The sequence below is a fragment of the Neolamprologus brichardi genome, chromosome 18 (genome assembly GCF_056152115.1).
Source record: "Neolamprologus brichardi isolate AB-2024 chromosome 18, ASM5615211v1, whole genome shotgun sequence".
Taxonomy (NCBI): domain Eukaryota; kingdom Metazoa; phylum Chordata; class Actinopteri; order Cichliformes; family Cichlidae; genus Neolamprologus; species Neolamprologus brichardi.
In genome coordinates, this window is record NC_142121.1 from 24982967 (window position 1) to 25002897 (window position 19931).

General features: G+C 41.3%; 2 protein-coding genes across 3 annotated transcripts in view; one reads left to right on the plus strand and one right to left on the minus strand.

Annotated features, from left to right (window-relative positions):
* LOC102776083 (semaphorin-6B-like) overlaps positions 1-8385 on the minus strand; it is a 35334-nt gene extending 26949 nt beyond the window's left edge. The window contains exon 1 of the mRNA XM_006786678.3: positions 7800-8385. The gene's annotated coding sequence lies outside the window, so the exon portion shown is untranslated. The remainder of the gene's footprint in view (positions 1-7799) is intronic.
* A 1783-nt stretch (positions 8386-10168) lies between these two features.
* On the plus strand, positions 10169-18293 carry LOC102776363 (alpha/beta hydrolase domain-containing protein 17A-like). 2 transcript variants are annotated; one of them, XM_087831943.1, is made up of 5 exons: positions 10169-10346; positions 11883-12370; positions 12543-12737; positions 13813-13992; positions 14817-18293. In XM_087831943.1, exons 1-5 carry the CDS (start codon positions 10254-10256, stop codon positions 15040-15042), a joined length of 1182 nt encoding a protein of 393 aa, XP_087688069.1. In that variant the 5' UTR covers positions 10169-10253; the 3' UTR covers positions 15043-18293. The 2 variants fall into 2 exon arrangements, with proteins under 2 accessions (XP_087688069.1, XP_087688067.1); XM_087831941.1 differs by lacking the exon at positions 10169-10346 and adding an exon at positions 11054-11145.
* The last annotated feature ends 1638 nt before the right edge of the window (positions 18294-19931 follow it).

The following is a 19931-nucleotide window of genomic DNA, read 5'->3' on the forward strand; positions in this document are numbered from 1 at the left end:
GCCTTTGTTACCGTAGCAACCAATAGCAAAGCTAGGGAGAGATGTTTTATTGCAGTAGATGTAAACGTGAGGAGGGCGGGTCCGCCCTCTAACTCATATGTTGCCCACATATGTGTGCGCAGTCAAACAAACAACGCACACTGATGCGTACACACTTAAGCAGGAACACAAGTACACGCGCAGTCGTGTACATGGACACAGATGTAAGGAGGTGTGGGTCCCCGCATGGAGGGGGATGGGAGACAAGCAATTTGGTCTCTAAATTATATATATATATATATATATATATATATATATATATATATATATATATATATATATATATATATATATATATATATATATATATATATATATATATATATATATATATATATATATATATATATATATATATATATATATGGTGGTTTCTTCAAGTTTATTGTGTAAAACCTTCACAATTAAAGAGATCCTCTCTGTTGGACATAGGGTAAGCTCTGAGTCCACAATTTTGGGCTTAAAGAACTATGTGTAGAGCTTTCAATGCTTTTCCCCAGTGAGCTTCTGAGACCTTCTCTGCTGTATTATTATGACAGACTGACTTCTAATAATATGCGATATACAATATACTTACAAGGATAACTGGACTGTAGAGTTTTCATGCTGGCTATGGCAGTATTAAAGACTCAGCTGAGAGAGAATCCTTTAGACCTTGTTCTCATTTGTAACACACTTGCTCCTTGAGGACAGTATGCAGGTTAAAGCCCGGAATAAAGCAAGATGGCCTAAGGGTAGAAACACAGACACGGGCTAAAATGGGAGAAGTGGGTCACCTTCAGACTTCAGTTTTCCGCGCTACAATCAGTATCGTTTCATTAATAGGATTCAATCAGATATGAGCTGAAAATGAAAAGGGTGCACTGGAAGGGTAAAAAATAGTGAAAAAAATCCAGAATCCTTCTTTGGTATGTGCTGCTACTGTACAGTAGACTCAATTCAGGCGAAATGTGATGAGCTGTGTTTGTAACTGACCAGGGTGTTTGTCATGATGAATTTTAATTTTGGCCATTAGTAGAGTGATAGTTAATACCAGTTAAATAGTTAGATCAAACTGTGATGTGGCAGCCTTCATGTAGACATGCACAGATCTGTTTCGACACTAAAAACAGAATCAACATGCGCTGTGTTTAGATTTCAAAAGAGAAGCTGGGAATTCTTGGAGTCGTCGCTCCAAGATCTAAAGAAGGTGGGTTACAGCTCTTGTCTTTATCGTACACGTTGAGGATGCCATCTCTGTTAATGGGCAGTTCAACATTTTGTTTCCTCTTTTCTGCTCTGGAAATTAAATGTAAAGAGCAGAAGGTTAGCTCTTTGCAGAGATTGGAAAAAGCAAAAACAAGGTGTTTTTATCACTGTTTTACATGTGTTATGTACAAGACTCTTTCTATGGCTGGGAGCTTCATGGAGAAGTCTTTAAAAACTTTCTGTAAAAGTGTGAATGAATGTTTTTACACTTCGGTTATAAGGTGTAATATGGGATTTTTCTTTCAATTTTTTGACAGAGCTTTCGGGCTTGGTATTTAGCTAAATGAACTTTTAATCTCAGCAGGAAAGTAAATGAGCATGGATCCCTAAAATGTTAATTTGACATGGCTCATTGGGTAAATTCCCACACATTGCTCTATAGATAACTCGGATTTTATGAATGACATGTGTCTTTGTTGTAAATCTGGGACTGGGTCTGTGACGCAAGTTCAGAATGGTTAACGTGAAAATCTCTCAAAAAGGGTGGCTAGACTACATGGTGTCAAAGGAAGCAGGTTGGGAAGAAGCTAAATTAAAACAGATATTTGATGTGTTTACATGCGCTCATATTCAGGACAGAGCAAATGTCTATGACGGACACAGTCACGCGCTCCTCAGAAGTGGAAGTGTCACGGTCTTTATCTTTATTGAGGTGGAGGCGATATTCCCTCAAGTGGCTGCTTGTCTCCTTAGAACGGGTCTAATCAGAGTTAAGGGAATCTGTCTCCTGCTGTTAAATATCCTAAAATACAATTCAATCTATAGGGTCATTTATATGCTAATGCAAAGGTTACCTCTGCGTATAGCTCTGACGCAGCTGTGTGCTGTTAGTTTATGGGTGAAAGCGGAAAAAGGTAAAAACTGCGAAAGAGATAATGAGGCTCAAGGAGATGAAAAGAGACGGTGCTAGCAAAAAAAGAAAAAAGAGACAGAAGGGAGATGAGGAAAAGGGTGGAGAAGACACAGAGAGGAAGTGATGTTCCCCTGGGTGAGTGCCATAGGTAATTAAAATAGGATGGACAGAGCTGGAGTCTAGCCAGAGAGGGTTTCATCTCCCCTCAGACATCTTCTCCAACAGGGCTTCTGCCTAAAGCTAAATTGCTGGTAGTGACAGACACACAGCATGCAGGGAGCTATCAGTATCTGGGTGACAGGCAGGTTTGTGCAGAAAAGTAGAGAGGATGCATCTAAACATGCAAATAACAACAATTTGTGGGCTACAAAACAGGCAAATGTATGTACTTTTATTGCTACTGTGGGATAGAAACGCATATGAAAACATCTGAAACGGCACACGCAGACAGACACACACATAGACTTGCACGCACAGAAAACATTTACCGTGCTGTACAAAGCTGCAGCAAGGGCAAACGTTGCTAACCAGAGTTTGACTGCAGTAAGCACATATACATTCACTGCACAGCTCCGAGCTGGAGGCAGGCACATGAGTATGCAGTGCACACACTCAGACACACACTATGAGCACAGAGTCAAGCGCACGCACACCCCTGTGCGTACGACGCCAGTGAAGATGCGGTCTAATTACACAACAGCGACAGGGGTTTTTCGCCTATGAATTTGACCTGGTTTTATACAGTCATTATCCTGTTTAGTCACACAGTCTTAATGGTGTCCATGACATCTGTCTCCAGGCAGAATCTTTTTTTTTACTCCCTTCTTATCAATTTCTGAAGCGAAGCCTCGTTATTTTTTAACATTCATTACAAGGAAAGAAATCATCTTACTGCTTGCAAACTGGTTCTCTTTTGACAAAAATAAACTGTGGATTTTGCAGCCAAAAATAATCGTCGCATTTGTTGTATTTTTTCTTTCTTTTTTTACCTTGTGTTTTTCACTGACCAGCACTCGTCATCCACCTGCCTATTCATTTTTCTACCTCAACAAAGACTATGCTAAATAGGCTGTGCTAATGTCCCTACGTGGCATCCATTACCATACATCTCACACTCTGTTAGTGGCTTCTCTTATGCCGGTGTAGAAGGGGCTGAAAGGTAGCTCATTTTCATGACATGCTGTTCTTTGTGTGCTGTGATCACCGGCAGCAGTAAATATAGCTCTTTTGGCAGAGGCCTGCTAAGAGGATCATAGCCCACAATAGGTGGTCTTCTCACTGCAGATATCAAAAATGCCAAAGAATCTGCTTGTACACATGTACATGATGCATGCTTGCACAGACACACACTCCCACAGCAGCAGCAGCAGCAGCGTATAAACACCCATACACTGACACCTCCCCTGAGAAGGTTCTCTCCTCCTCGTAGGTATAATTGTGTTTCTGCTATGCTTTGCTCCTCTCCGTTCAGTTGTGACTGGTTCCCCAGAAGAAAAGCCATAATTAAAAGAGAAAAGTTGTGTTTGCCGCGAAGATGGGATGGGTGCAGGCGAGGACAGAGAGGGGAGAGAAAGATTAGCCACAACAAAGCTTCATCAGGCCACAAAACAGTCTCGAGTAGCTGGAAAGACAAAGGACTCGAATGCTTTTATCTCCCAATAAAAAAAAAAAAAAAAGTCCTCCAAATCCCTCCGGCTAAGCTGCCATAACTAAAGCCTGCTTTTTGGCATAGGTGCTCACTGAATGTGTTGGACAACAAAAGCAGCAAAATATGAGAAGATAGACCAAGCTCCTAAGGATATATATATATATATGAAGCCCCATTCATTTTGTGCAGAGAAGTAAAAAGTCAAGTGCCTTAGTGGTGGCATTTGAGAAAAGGTTACTGGTTATTTGCTTATCTTGTTTGTGTGCAGGCGTAGATGTGTGCGAGTGCTTCAGTGAAAGCATGGAGTGGATGGTCATTTTCTCCCTTTTGCAATTTTGCGATGTAAATGAGATCACAGAATGAAGGAGATTAGGCGGTCTCTATCTGTCTGAGTTGAAACAGCTGTGATAGCGCTCCAAACCCAATTTCTAGCCACTTAAACGGGAATACGAGTTACGTGCAAAGGAGAGGGTTGATTTGCGAGACATACTTCCTTTTTTCAAGCTCATGTACGACACACGCACGTGTAGTACGCGCACATGAAATATGTGCGTACACCTTCCCACGCCTCACCTCTGGGTGAGGGAGTAATGGGAGGTGCTGATGAGGTAAGACAGTGGATAGAACAATACAATAAGAACACACGTATTTGAGTAATCAAACATGCTCATGTATCAAGTTATCCAAAACTACTCAGATTATGTTTGATGTCATTTATTTTTTCAAAAGCTTGCAGGTAGCTTGTATTTGGCAGCTGATTACATTTCATAATAGTATGATCCATCCCTGCGTGCGAGGCCTTTATAGCGTGTGAAGAGGCCACACAATGTGCACAGGCATACATAAAAAGAGCTGCACCCTCGGAAGAAGAGTCATAAAAACTGAAGATGTATGGCCACTCTGAAGGGATTTTAACATGGAAATAACTGCACGGTATTATTACACGGTGCATGTGGCTGATGCAACAACTAAATCCACATGCTTCAGCCACCTTGGCCACCTGAACATCATTTATCTTGCAGTGTGCACTTTATGGTGTTGTGGACAATTTACGGCAGTTTTTCCACAGGTAACGCTCCTCTGTTTGCAGGGGTACTTGCTATCCTGCTTCTTTCTGTCTAAAACATCTGGAGGGGCTTGCTGGGGGGGAGGAGGGGGGCAGTAAAACTCCTGAAAGCCTCTCACATCAACACAGAGAAGCTTTGCATAAAGGAGCATATTTTAAACACCTATCCCAGCATAGGAAACAAAGTTCTGCCAAGGAAAGAAAGCACGACTGCATGACTCCTGACCCTCTGGCCCCCTTTAATCCTGCAGAATGACTCCCTGAGGTCCATGCACCGAGGGCCCAGCGGGAATAGGTCACCCAGCAGATGCCTGCCTGCTTAAACTCTTCTGATTTCATTGCCCCGAGGTCTGAGAACTCCATCGCACCTTTGAAGTGTCGATTTTGTTCTGAAGAATCCCACCAAACCCCGCCACCCGATAAATATGGCTCCCTGTATGAAACTGGAGCCTCGTAATATGCTGGCTCCTTTTGAGGAAAATAAGCATTTCTTCAAATCTCTTGATACTAGATGCAGCTTTGTTTTGTTTTACAATCAGATTAGTGGATAATCCTGTCTCCGCTTTGACACAGAAATTACTGTTAGGGCAGGTGGGAGTTCATTCATCACGTCTGGAAAGTAAAGTTCATCCAAACACTGTAAGAGCGTATGTTACCATTACTTCAGTGGGTGGTAGGCATGTCCAGGCTGTGTGAGAACAAGGCAATCTACAGTGAGCAACTTACGGGTTAAATGTAATGAGAAAATTAGAAAAGGACAAAAAAAAAAAAAACCCAGAAAGCATTAACTTATTTCACAAAAATCTGCTCACCCAACTGAGTTTATTGAGTATAAAAGATCTTCGGGGCTGGCAAATAAAGAAACAAGTAAATCTGATAAGAAAGCGACTGGTTTTGCAGCAGCTTGCAGCCTCCCAGTGTTAAACCAGGGGTGTCTGACTGTTCCTTTCTGTGTACCAGAGGTAAAGAGGAGCAATTTGTCGCCAATTGCTTGATGTATTCTCTTGGCAATAGGAACAGAGAAGCTGTTAGGTAACATCTCTTTCCTTCCAACATCTTCTGTCTGTTTCATCTCACTCTGCTTAACACACAGGATCTGAGACTGTCATTCTACACATTTTTAGAAATGTGGTACTTAGCAACCCCATCACAGTAATCTGCCTTTGATTTACTCTCTTTGTGTTGGGCTGTATTACTCTGGAATCCAATCTCTTTCTCTTTCTCTGTTTTTTCCCCTCCAAGACTGAATTTCTCTGTTTGTGGCTTAGCATATGTGATTGAATAGAGTCCTATGTGATCAATAGAGTTCATTAAATGTCCCTATGGGAAGCTATCTCAACCTGAAGCTTTTTACATTGTGTTTACCTGCAGCTCGCTTTGCTTTATCAATTCAAGTAGTTCCACTTTTGCTTATGGCATAATAGATTTTATAATTAAATTCCTCATTCCTGGCCATTCTCTGCTATTTTCCTAAATGTACACTGAAGTATCCATTTGGTTCCCTTCAGTATGGGCTGTGGGCTTTGGGGTGGGGATGTTAGAAAGGTTTGGTGTAGCTGTATGTTTTTGATGGGTAGGTGTTAGATGGATTTCCAAAGGAAGGCTGAAGGAAAGAGTGGCTGCACCTGTTGTTCCCTGCGGTTGCTGTGTGGTGGGGTTAGCACCTGCTCGCACGGCTGCTGTGTGGATGTCTGTGTGGGCAGCAGGGATAACAGGGAAACCATTCACACCCGCTCCAAGTGCTGTCTGCAGCCCCTCTCCCTCAACACTTGTGCTTTCTGCTCCATCATTTCTTTTTCTGTGTTTTTTACCCCCCCTGTAGTTTATGCCAGGACCGCTTCATCCTTTGCATTGTTAGCCTGTCTGTCTTTTTCTGTCTGTCACCAACCATCTCTTTTTGCCTTTCATCTCGCACAGAAAAACAAACACAAATTACAGCAGCTGGGAGCTGTAATAGTCCTTCTGTGGAACTTGATAGCTTTTAGTATGAAGGGTGAAGTTGTAAACAGTGAACTACATGTAACTGTTAAATCACTTCAGTAGAAGCTGGGACAGCGGTGACTGAGCACTTAACTTTGGCTATAGAGGTTGTGAGTGCGCAGGCTGGTTATGGACTATTCGGGTGTCAGTTCTTGTAACTGTACAAGACACATTTAAGAGAAAAGACATAAAGTGACTTCAGTTTGTGTCGCTCTCTGACTGAACCTATGCCATGAAAATATTGAGGCACATGTGTCTATGTGTAAATTCTCAACAATTTTCCATTTCTTCAATTTCATTTCATTTATCAACTGTTTTCTTTGCACATTCACCCTGTAACCACACAAGTGAGTAATGACATAATCAATCGACTTTATGGCTTCTAAATGATCACATCTGACCTTTTCTCTTGTTAAAGAAATTTAAAAAAAAAAAAAAACACTTGCAAACACTAAAGAAAACCATCATAAATGTACACAGAGGGGCAGTAAAATACGTCACCGGGGAGCAATGGCCACAAATCACGACCTATGATCCAATCCAAATGAAAATGTTAATTAAGCCGTATCCGTCGTTTTAATGTTACATGGTAATGTGCATTGTGAGTCTTTATTTATTTAAATATTTAGTTATTTTGCTGAGACATCACTCAAGCCTATAAAGAATAAGCATTTCAAGACCATATGCAACACGTGAAAGCAAAATGATGTGCAACGAAGATTTACACGTCATACGCAAATAACACCAAACTTGCACAGCAGACACAAAGAGCAGCTCGTGCCCACAAAGGTCCAGACGGTACCACATCCAAGCCGGAGGACTGTAATAATGCAGCATGGCGTTTAGTGGCAGTAATAAAATTGCACACTTATACACTACCTGTTCACCCCAACCACCCTCCGTTTCCCTCAAAGCATCCGTTCATCTATCCATCTCCAAACCCCACCATCATTTGGCATACTCACCGCGCCAGATGGCCAGGTATTGGAGGGTGAGGCAGGTGCCAATCGCCAACTCGCCCTCGCCGGTCGATCTTCTTCCTTTCTATGAGGAAACCGGGGTTGGGTAGCACAGCTCGGGGGTATTCAAAGCCTCTCTAAAAATGCGCTCCTCAGCCGCACCTCACCTGTCCCTTCCCTCTGTTGTGCGTCGCCGTAGCATCACTGCGCGTCCAAAACGCCCAGTCAACTAAACGTTTGGGTTTTTTTCTCCTCCCTGAAGGAAAAGAGTCCGTAGTGTAATTGCGTAAAATCTACTGAGGTTTCTGTGATCTCGAATGCGTTTTGCGTCCCGTTAGGTTTGTTCCGATCCTTGCAAATTCCCCAAATCCTGCAATTGCGGGGCAGTATGAAGTCTTCTTTCAGGAGGTACCGTGCAGTTTTCTGCACTTGGTCGAGCTGCGGCTTTGAAATCAGTTGTCAGCAAAATCTAATCCCCTTTTTAAATTTACAGTGGCGAGGTGAAACGTCCAACGCAGAGCAGGCACAGTGACAACAGGGGCCCATAATTCACACCCCCATGAAACACAGTCCTGCAGTGGATCAATGATGAATGGAGGACCTCTCTCTCTCTCTCTCTCTCTCTCTCTCTCTCTCACACACACACACACACACACGCGCGCGCGCGAACACATACAGGTCTATACTACTGCATGTTGTGAGTTACAGAACATAAACATAAAGCTGCAGAGTGAACTAGCACATTAACAACATTTTGTCAAATAATAAAAATACCCGAATAAATCGTTATGACTAAATACATAACTGGCAGACGCCTGCACCTTAATGAAAACAAAGAGGGTTTAAAGACAAAGACATGCACCTCTACTTCTTATTTAGGAAAATGGTGAAATAATAAGTAGACAGATGTAGGGCCGGATCTATACCAAAATATCACCAAATAACATCTGTTTTAATTGTAAACCACATCAGCAAAAATACATGAAAATATATGGATATATACCTGTTATTTATTGCATAAAAGCAAACTCAAACAAACACGCAAACAAACAAAAAGTGTTAATCAGATAAAATAAAATAATTAATAAAAATATCCTTGCTCTCAAATTCATTATAAGCTTAGTTTAGCATACTGTATTTATATTATTTAATTTTCTTCATCCTGCCATGTTCTTTTACTAACCTTATTTGAGGTATTGTATTATTACATTAATCTCACTTTTATAGTTCTCTGTCTCATATTGCCTACAGACATATGCATTTTATCACATAGGCATCAGGACATTGGTTGTCCACCCTGTTTTCCACCACATAGTTATACAAATAGTTTTACATATGCATATACACAGATATGTCTGGATCAATGCAAACTAAGTCAGTAAGGAATTTTGAAGGGCTGCTATGCCACATTGGTCTCTGTTTTTAAGTCCTTCATCACATAATTGGGCATAATGCGAAGAGTGGGTTGAGAGGGTTATTAGTGTGAGTGGTGAGTGCTAAGAATGCAGTGGATCTGAGAGCTGGGGATGGGGGTGCAAATAATTGTGGAGGCAGTAAACAAATACAAGATTTTGCATTCAGAAAGCTAGGACTTCCTAAAAACTAAGAATAAATAAAATAAATGATATCTAGTTGGTCTCATTTTGTTTTGTTTTTACTCCATGTTATTGAAATAATAGAGCGCGCACACACACGCACATAAATCCATTCTGCTGCATAATAAGCACCTTTAAGCTCGACACAGCTGCATTTTCCAGTACTTCTGGGCTTATAATTAAGATTTTAAATGCAGCATATTTACTACTGATTGAGTATTTTCTGCACTGTGGCATTGGCTCATCCTCACTGCTGTTCCAACAAATAGCACATTTTCAAATACATTTTGTCTCCAGTGAATATGAAAAAAAAAACCCTTGGTTCTGTGACCTGCTGTTCGAGCTATTTTAATTTAATCTCCCAGATTCACGGATTTGATTAAATATGCTCTATTATTATTATTATTATTATTATTATTATTAGTAGTAGTAGTAGTAGTAGTAGTAGTAGTAGTAGTAGTAGTATTAGTATTAGCATTAGCATTAGTACTAGTATTATTATTTTGTTAAAATTTTGAAGAACTTTGTAAACCCCTCCACCTATGTTGTCCTCTGTAATTACACTGGTGTTACCCATATAACTGACACTATATAGAAAAGATTGACAGTGTGCAATAATAAACAATGATAAATAAAATGATAACTAAATGTCACTGTTTAAATTTACTTACGGACAATATCCATTAAAAATAATTTTCAAGATAATAAATTATTGCTGTCACATTATAATAAAGCTTTAAAAGGGATTACGTTCTTACGTCACTTCCGGTTGTCGTAAGACAGTAGTAGAAAAAAAAATCTGTTTGCCATGAATATCAGCTAGCTAGCCACCGACAGCTGTTAGTACGCTTGAGTAAAATCATCCATGTCAAGGCAAAAGAGGGAATATCGAAGTCTTGTGCTGCTTCTGTGTACAAATAGGGGCACACCTTCCTGCCTCCAAGCCTACTGTGAATCGGTAAGCATCTCGCATTTAGGATACCTTGCTAGCGAGCTAGCCGCCGCTAGCTGCTTGCCTCGCTAACGCTAAGTGATGATCTATTCGACTCGGAGCTGATATTAACGTGTGCACCGGCTAGTGTGCAGCAGCAGCGTGGCCCTTATCTAGCTCATCGGTCGCATGCATTGCTATGCCAGCAGTCTGCTGCAGTTATACAGCCAACATCGATGGCTAACACCAGAGGTTATTATCGTTAACCATGTAGCTACCGTTAGCATATCGCTCTGTGTAACTGTCTGCTGAGGGGCTGTTGAATTTAAGCACTCTTGTCCACCCGTTTCAAGGGTATCTAAATAACCTTAATCTCCCCCTGAGAGTTTAGGAGCCATAGTCCACACCTGAAGTTAAATATTTCATATTTACTTAAGATTATGGGACGTGTGCAATGATGTCAACAACAGCAGACAAATAATGGGTTGTCACATACTTTCCACAAGCTGATCTCATCCTCATACGATTCCAGGATGCTATTGACTTTTATAATTGTATATGACCTAAATGTAATCCAAAGCAGCGGCGACTGTTTTAGACTGAGACTCATAAAGCGGCCACGCCTTTGTAACTGTATATTGCAATGTATAATTTTGTCGTGTTGCGCGACGCAAAACCATTTTAACCATTTCTTTCTTTCTTCATCTTCTTCTTCTTTTTCTTCCTAAAAAAAAAAAAAGATACAGCTGGCTCAGTGACAAGACCAGAGGACGTTGGCACCATTGTGTGCCAGTAGATTTCAAGATACTGGGATTTTTGAATCCAGGTACGCCCATAACAGGACATAGCAGGGTTTCCCCAAGGCAGCTGGTTAGCAGAGGTGGTTAAACTAATTGTGTGTAGCCATCCATCCAAAACCGAATTTTTTATTCACTTTGACAAAACACTCTTCACCAATCAGTCTGTTTAAATTAAATCTTTTGGCATCACATCTCATCTTCAGTGTAGTTACCAGATGGCAGTTTAAATCTTTGCCTCACTGATTAAATATTTTGCCTTTGCTGAATGATGTGATACCACTACTCTTCTCATAAGCTAAATCATCTATCCATCCATCTTTTGCTTATCCAAATTAAGGTTGGTGGGGTGTGGGTGGCTGGAGCTAGTCCAGATAAGAGGCAGGGTACACCCTGGACAGGTTACCAATTTTTGCAGGGTTATTGCATAGAGACAGAACAACCATTCGCTAATCACTAATTAATCTAACCCCATTCATGACTTTGGCGTGTGGGAGGAAGCTGGAGTACCCGGAGAACTCACAAAGAATAGAAATAACATGTAAAGGAAAGACAACAGTTCTAACAACTGCACCATCGTAGCATTGTAAGCTTAATCAGCCAAACAATAATAAATATGTAAAAAAATATTTTTTAAACAAAGAAAGAAACTGTGGGAAACCCTGTTGTGAACTAGTGGTTAAAGGCTTTGCTTGTAGCATGTTGTTTTTGTTTTGTTTTTTCTGACTCCTAATTATTCTGTCTGCTATATCTGTATTTCCACCAGAAGATGAACGGTCTGTCCATACGAGAGCTATGCTGCCTCTTCTGCTGCCCCCCCTGCCCAAGCCGCATTGCAGCCAAACTGGCTTTCCTCCCTCCAGAGCCCACCTATGCTCTTCTCCCTGACCCAGATCCAGTTTCTGGGGCTGGAGCGGCATCTGGGTCCACGTCTGCGACTGGTCTCCCTTCTCTCGGAGCCCCTGGACTGCGCTCTCGGCTCAGCACTGCTAGCGGAGGTGACAGAGGAGGAGGCGGCGGCGGCGGTGGTGTTGGAGGTGGTGGCGGTGGAGGAGGAGGAGGTGGTGGTAGCAGCAGTGGCAGTGGTGGTGGCAGCAGTGTTGGGAGTGAGGGCAGGTGGAAGCTGCATCTCACAGAGAGAGCAGAGTTCCAGTATTCACAGAGAGAGCTGGACGTGACGGATGTATTCCTGACCAGATCTAGCCGAGGAAACAGGGTTGGATGCATGTACATTCGCTGTGCCCCAAATGCCAGGTGAGAGGCACAGCAGCACCTGGAAACCATGAGACATTTTTTGGATAAGTGGATCACAACCTTGTGTGTCTGGTTTTAGAATGCACTTGTTTGTGGGATTTCACACCAACCCTGGGCCACACAACTTGCTGCCTAACTTCCTTTTTTCCAATTTTTCTGCTTTGTCCCTCAGGTTCACTGTTCTGTTTTCCCACGGTAATGCAGTAGACCTGGGCCAGATGAGCAGTTTCTACATCGGATTAGGGACCCGCATCAACTGCAACATCTTCTCTTATGATTACTCAGGCTACGGCGTTAGCACTGGCAAGCCTTCTGAGAAGAACTTATATGCTGACATTGATGCTGCCTGGCACGCCCTGCGCTCAAGGTAAGAAGGCCCAAATTTAGTCTTTGGTGGGTCCAAACCTAATGAGCAGCAAGCATGAAATGCCATTTAAGTTTTTAAGGGCCACTTACATCACTGACTGGTAACTTTTTGAAAAAAACAAAACAAAACCCAAATAAACAAAAAAAACCATTTGGCTGGCTCATGAAAGCTTTTTCCCTGCTGACCACAGTGGCTTCTCTCTGTCGTTCAGCCAGTGTAGTCACAGCTAAACAGTGGCTCGCAGTCAAACAGTAGGATGACATACTGTGCTCTACGTGAAGTGGTGCATCTAATATTCTTCTTTCTTACTTGTCCCTCTTGTTTATCTGCTGCCATCATGGTTAATGAGCCTAATGTTGGTAGAAAATTAACATTTCCAGATGGCACCGCAGAGGACGCTGAACAAATAAAACAAGATTCTGGTTTATTTCAACATTTTATTTTTGTGTTTTTCATTGTGGCTTATGCCTCGTATGTTTGTGCTTTTCAACAAGTTTTCCCCCAAACTTTTTTACATGCATGAATCCCTTTTGTTTTTATTTATTTTTTTCTTGTTCACGCGAATCGTTTTCTTTTCTTTCCCCATCCTGCCAGCTGGCCTAATCACCCTGCCAACTGTGCAAACTGTGAGTGTAACTAGCAATTACAGCAAACAGTAAACAGATTAACTACTGTAACTCAAGCTTATGTGTGCAAGCATAAAAAAAAAAAACGCTTTAACTTTGCACAACGGTTCTCTCTTTAATATTCAGGGGTGGAAGAAAACTGTTCAGAGCATGAGTCTGAAAATTAGCGTTTATCTGGACATGAGAAGTTTCACAGTTGTACACTGTGCTCAACATATTTCTGTGTTCAGTGTTTGCACTTGTATAGCATTTGTTAGCCTGAGGTAATGTGGTTCCTCTTCACCCACTCTCACACCTGATGGCGACTGTGCGGCCATCAGGACAAACTTGCAGTCAGTGTTTTGTCTTGTGGAGGAGCTGGGAATCAAACCACCAACTCTCTGATTAGGGGACAGCCTGTGTCACTTGTTGCCAAAATTTATTGTGAAACGTGAATTTTTGTGTCTCAGGTACGGCATCAGCCCTGAGAATATCATCCTGTACGGACAGAGCATCGGCACGGTGCCTACAGTCGATTTGGCATCGCGGTTTGAGTGTGCTGCTGTGGTCCTCCACTCTCCTCTCACCTCCGGCATGAGGGTTGCCTTCCCCGACACTAAGAAAACATATTGCTTTGATGCTTTTCCAAAGTAAGTTCACTTCCCAAGACTGCAAACCTGAAGACTGTCGATTTGATTACTTGGAAGTCGTTTAGAATTAAGTGAATTATTACAGTTTAATTAAGTGAAAAGGAAACATGACTAGCGTCTCAGTTCTTTTCTGAAGCAGAATTAGTCCATCTGTATATTCTAACTTCTTAACAGTGTTGATTGTTGCAATAGAGCGATAGTTTGAGACATCATTTCTTAAATTCAATTCATCTAAAAGGTACAGAGCATGTGTTAATGAACAAATCGATATAAATATGCCTGGATTAGCCACAAAGCTACTTTTATATATAGTCCCTTGCAGGATATTAATACTTTCTTTCTAAATGGTGATGTATAGCAGTGTGATGTGGTCTGTTGAAGATATTTTCATAGACTTGATAGGACTGCTTCATGGAAAAAGCAGATGCACAGAGGGTTTTATTTATTATTTTGTTAATGTTCATTTTAAGTCCTCGTACTTGCTCATTGCTCTGTAAATGTTTTTTTTTAATGAAATATTGGAAAATTGTACTGTTTTACAACCAAATCGAATGATACAGAGCTTAACCATGTTTCGCTTGTTGCTGAAATTATTAGCATTTAGATAGATTGCAGTGAAACCTTCAGAATGACCACATGCTGTTCTTTGTTACAGAAGAAATTAAAAATCTTATAGAAGCACCGGTTTCAAATGCAGATCCTCAAAAAAAAGAGATTAGTTGTTAAATCAATGTGCATACCATAAGACGTGCTGAGACAAATGCATTACAATGGGACAGAGAAATTGATTCCGTTCTCTGCATTTTCTGTAAATATTCTTCCAGCATCGAGAAGGTGTCAAAGATCCCATCTCCAGTGCTTATCATTCACGGTACAGAGGACGAGGTGATCGACTTCTCCCACGGCCTGGCTCTGTTCGAGCGCTGTCCCAAGGCCGTGGAGCCGCTCTGGGTGGAGGGAGCGGGCCACAACGACATTGAGCTTTACAGTCAGTACCTGGAGAGGCTACGACGCTTTATTAACCAGGACCTGGCTGCACAGCATGCCTGAGAAACACACAGCCTCTCTGTGTTTGTATGAATGAGACTGTGTGTGTGTATTTGTGAATACGTGTGTGCGTGGGGGGGTGGGTGGATATAGGCATGTTTGCATAAAAATATGGGTGAAGGGAGGGGGGGGGCTCTAAGGGGGATGTGTGATTTTTGGTCACATCTGTGTGTCTTGAAGCAGCACACCTTCAGGTTAAACACAAACACAAACTATGTTCTGTTTCCTGTTTTAAAGGTTAGAACATTTTTAATAAGGATAGATGACACTACAGTAGATAAAGAAACAACCTCACAGATGCAGTTTTTAATGAGGGAAGAGTTTGATTTGCAGCTTTAAAATGTCTTCACCTGGTGTGCGTTGTCGCAAAAAAAGGCATACAGATGTAATGGCGAAGTGTCTGGTGGTGAATGTGTGTGCTAACACTGTGAGTGTTGCTTGTATAGTCATACCTCCATGGACCTGTGACACCTGAATAATGTGTTCACACGTTTGTGTGTGGGTGAGCGCTGATAGAAATGAAGGACATCCTGATGACTTGGACATCTGAGAGTGGAGGAGGCTTATGGAGATTTATCAGATATTGGTGTTTTTTTTGTTTGTTTTCTGTGTCTGTATGTATGAAGAATACCTCCACAGCTTGACCAGTTCTCTCTCCTGTGGACAAACACTGGTCGAGCACGTGCACCCTTCCTCCTCCCCTCCTTGTTTACTGTTAATGAGCATCCATCTGACTGCCAGGGCATTTACCAAGTTGTTGTCCAGCAAACACTACCTTCCTCCTTTTTTGTGTGGTTTTGGGGGTCCATCTCCTGTCCTTTGGTGTCAGTTATGGTGGAAATGCAAGGGACAAGCCTGGAGTACTGTCACAGTGTTATGGCTGTTAGGTGTCTCATACATTTCTTTTTTTATTTTGTCTCCAAAAAGATCAAAGAATGGCGAGCCTCCCTGTTATTTCCCGGCTGTTACGTTTGACTGTCTGCAGAATTGCCGCTACATGCCACAGGGAACTATTTTAATTTCTTTTTTTTTCATGTATAGTTTGACATTTTTCATACCAGGAATTAATAAGTGGTTGAAATGGAAATAAGCCTGTCAGAAGGCACATTAACAGTACTGCTATAGAAAAGCAGGTCTACTCAGTATTTCTCACATCGCATTGATGTGATTGGCTCTTAACAGAAATCGGTTGCCTATCAGGTACTAATAAATGACGTTAAGAGGTTGGAGTGCATAGGTTTGGCAAGATTTAAGGAAAGGTTCGGCAATTTGGGACACACATACAATTGTTCCAGAAGGTGACTGCACCCAGAAAAGAAGTTGTCCAGCCTGTAACACCCCATAAAACAACTGCATGTCACATACAAAGGGTTATATAGTAAGGTTTATAGTGGCTGCTGAGTGGATTTTGTCACCTTTGCTTAGAGCCAGGCTGGCTTCCCCTCCACTTTTCCAGTCTTACTTGTAAGCTGGAAATTGCTGGTTGTCGCTTCACATTTATATACACAGGTGTGTCATTCATCTCATGTGACTTCCAGCAACAACAACGACAAAAAAAAAAGAAGCAAATATGCACATTTAGCAGATGTCAGATTGTACATTTTAAGCCTGGAGTGCAGCTGTTGAGAAGGTTGTGAATAATTGTAGTTTCTTCTGGTGAATTGTGGAGATTGATGCTCTGGTTGGATTCAGAGGCTCTAAAGGAATAAGGAGACAAAATAGCTGCTCGTTTCCCCCTAACCCATAAGATGTTATGTTCATTTTATTCTGAATTACCGTGCTTCATTAGAAGTGTACTGAGAATTTGTAGTCTTACAGCACAAGTTGATTTCGATGTCTTGTTACCGTAGCACTCATCACCAGGGTTAGTCAGCCTCCGCACATTTTTTTTTGTAGCGTGTTTTTGTTGTTGTTTTATTTCTCGTCATGATTGTAATGTGTTTGTTTTAGAATGGGCCATGGGTTGTTTCAGAACCACGCATGTTATTGGTAAAGGCTAACAGTGCGATTGGATCAGGTTGCCGTGAAGGGAGATCATGTCTACTAGCTCTGGTTTAACCTCCGTGGCCCTAAATGTACAGGAGCTCTTTTATGGGTGGCAGCACGCTTCATGTGTGACACAAGCCATATTTGAGCCTCTCACTGTTGGTGTGGTGCAGGTTCCACCACACACACAGACACACACACACATACACACACCTTTGCACATCATCACACACATACACACACCCGCACACACACACATACTGTCTCATACAGTATATTTACACATTTATATATATCAGATCAAGCATGACGAAAGCAGGTCTTAAGTTCAGCACTATTGTACAAAGTATCCAAAGTGTAATAAGGGTATAAAATGTAAGTTTCTGTGTCTTCTTCATTACTATAGAGTGTGTTCTAAAGGCCAGCATCAAAGATACAAGAGTCCTGTTTGGACTAACAGGCCCTGAAAAAAAGCATGAGAAGGTGCCTACTGCACAGCAGACCCGCCGGTGTCAGTGATAGCAGCTGCGTTTTGTCAAAGGGAACATTTACTGAACTAGCACTGATCTGATTACTTCATTTTGGGAGTACCAGTGGGGCTTGGTAAGCAGCGGAGCAGAATTACTGAACACCACTCAACTTCCTGTTAATCGTTTTTAATCTGGGGAATATTCCCGGTTTCATCTTGTGTGTTTTTTTTGTTTTTTTCTAATTTTCTGTCTGATATTTGAATAACGGAAAACTGCTACCTTCTCGAACCAGGGATCTGAACTGTCGGATGAATTTGAGAGTTATTTATTTCCTCTCTCGCTCTAGAAGTAAACAGTGTTTTTCGTTGACAGGTCGAGTTATCAGGGAATCCTCTGTATCCACATCTCACTCATGGGGTCAAAGAAACTGTGTGGAAACCTACCGTTTTATTGATGCACCACTATAGTTGATGTACATTGTATCCTCTGGCCTTGAATGTTTATTGATGTGGTGGGGGTTCGTGGGTGGGGCGGGGGTAACAGTGGGGAAAAAACCGAAACTGTATGCATGTCTGTTGTGTTTTGCGGAGCAAATGAGGGGGTGGTTCATTATCTATCGTGTAGTCTGCGGGAGGGTAAAGCTGAACTCACGGCATTGAAACATTGAAGCGCTTTTTAAAAATGAAAAAAAAAAAAATGGGACATTTGAATTTTTTTATCGCTGATACTAACTGATGTGTTGTTGAGTTTTGTGCTAGAGTGGGGCAGTGGCAGGCGGGCGGGCGGGTGGGTGGGGCTAGATAATATTAGTGGACTGTTTATATGGTTACTGTACTTACCTATTCTATTCTTTGTATTATGATTTGTAATTTTATGTTGCTTTTTTTGAACTGAGAATATGATGTAATGAAATTAATTCATGGGACTGAATCTTGACCTTTTTATGGACAAAATAAAATCACTTATTTACAAAAAGATACAATTGGTATGGTTGATTTTAGACAGTCGTTGCATTTTTCCAAAGTCAATAAGTTATAGGTTGGAGTACAACACCTGAGAGGCAGCGTTTGAAAAATTACAGTACATATTGACATAAGGATTTGAAAGACATGTAGAGCTTTAAATAAAAATAGCATGTAATAATTTAAATTGCATTTACACTTTATCTAAAACTTATGTACCTAAATATAGTTTGACACATAAGGTACCGTGCAAGAGTCTCGAGCTGTCCCTTTATATTTTGCTTCCAAGCTGCCAGACTCTCATTTAACCTTTTCTAGAGAAATAATTCTCCAGGCTTTCTCAAAGTCTTTGGATGTTTTCAGTCTGGCTCTTATCCCTGACCATTTTCAATTTGTTCCCATTTCCTTATCTCTAAGAAAATGCCAACAATAACACAGTTTAACTAGCATAAAATAGTTTTTTTGGGGGTACAAGGTGATTCTCAAAGAACTATTAGCCAAAAATCACAGCATATCTCTGCATGGTGTGCAGTGTGCTTTTAAAGATTTGTAGGAAACTGACAAGTGTCAGGCCTAAAAAAAACTATTGATGAACAGTTTATGAAACTCTGCCCTTAATAAACAGCAGAGAGCTGACACAGGACCTGATCAGAAATGGTCTCAGTGGAAGGATGGCTGTCAAGAAGCTGTTCTTAATGAAGAGAAATGGAGAAAAGGCTGAGTTATGGCAAATTACATGCAGAAAAATGCTTTTTAGAAAATGTCTGATTGCTACAGCATCGTTTTGCAGCCCAACAATGATCCCAAACGCACTACCATTGCAGGAAAAGCAAACCTGTACAGAAAAACAAACAATGAAACACTATCAGTCATGGATGGGCCTCAACATTATTGAAGCAGTGCAGGAACATCTTGACAGAACAAAACAAAAGGCAGCCAATATCCAAAGAAGAGTTTTGAATGTCCTTCAAGAAGCCTGGAGAGCTATTCCTGAAGACTACTTAAATTAATTACAAGAAAGCTGCCTGTGTTGAAGAATAAAGGTGATCGTAACAAATATCGATTTTAACCCTTGTTAGAATTCTGTCGTTGCCTTTCCATTTATATTTGCAAATTTAAATAAATTGCATAAACTTTCCATTTTCCTGCCAAAATAGAACGAAACAAAAGGTGGTTGGAGACTTTTGCACAGTACTGTCTACTACATACAATTTATGAAGGGTTGGGCATGAGTCATGGAGCAGTCACTGGCCAAAATGTGCACAAGCCCTGTATGAAATAAGTTCAGCAACATTTAATGATGGGACTAATGAACCACTCACTGACTGTGTTTAAATATCAGAGCCTCAAGTCGGTGTGAAAGTGCAGTGAGTGCAACTGAAACAAATCTCGTCATCTCTCGTCTGCGTTTAATGGAAGCGACTGCCCCCTGCTGGCTAATTGTTGTCATTACCAGCCTTCTTCTAAAGCATGC

Excerpts from the sequence above, each read along its gene's own strand:
- LOC102776363 (XM_087831943.1), top strand. The coding sequence starts at position 10,254 with ATGTCAAGGCAAAAGAGGGAATATCGAAGTCTTGTGCTGCTTCTGTGT. Across the intron at positions 12,371-12,542 it reads CGCTGTGCCCCAAATGCCAG|GTTCACTGTTCTGTTTTCCC; the intron begins GTGAGAGGCACA and ends TTTGTCCCTCAG. Across the intron at positions 12,738-13,812 it reads TGGCACGCCCTGCGCTCAAG|GTACGGCATCAGCCCTGAGA; the intron begins GTAAGAAGGCCC and ends TTTGTGTCTCAG.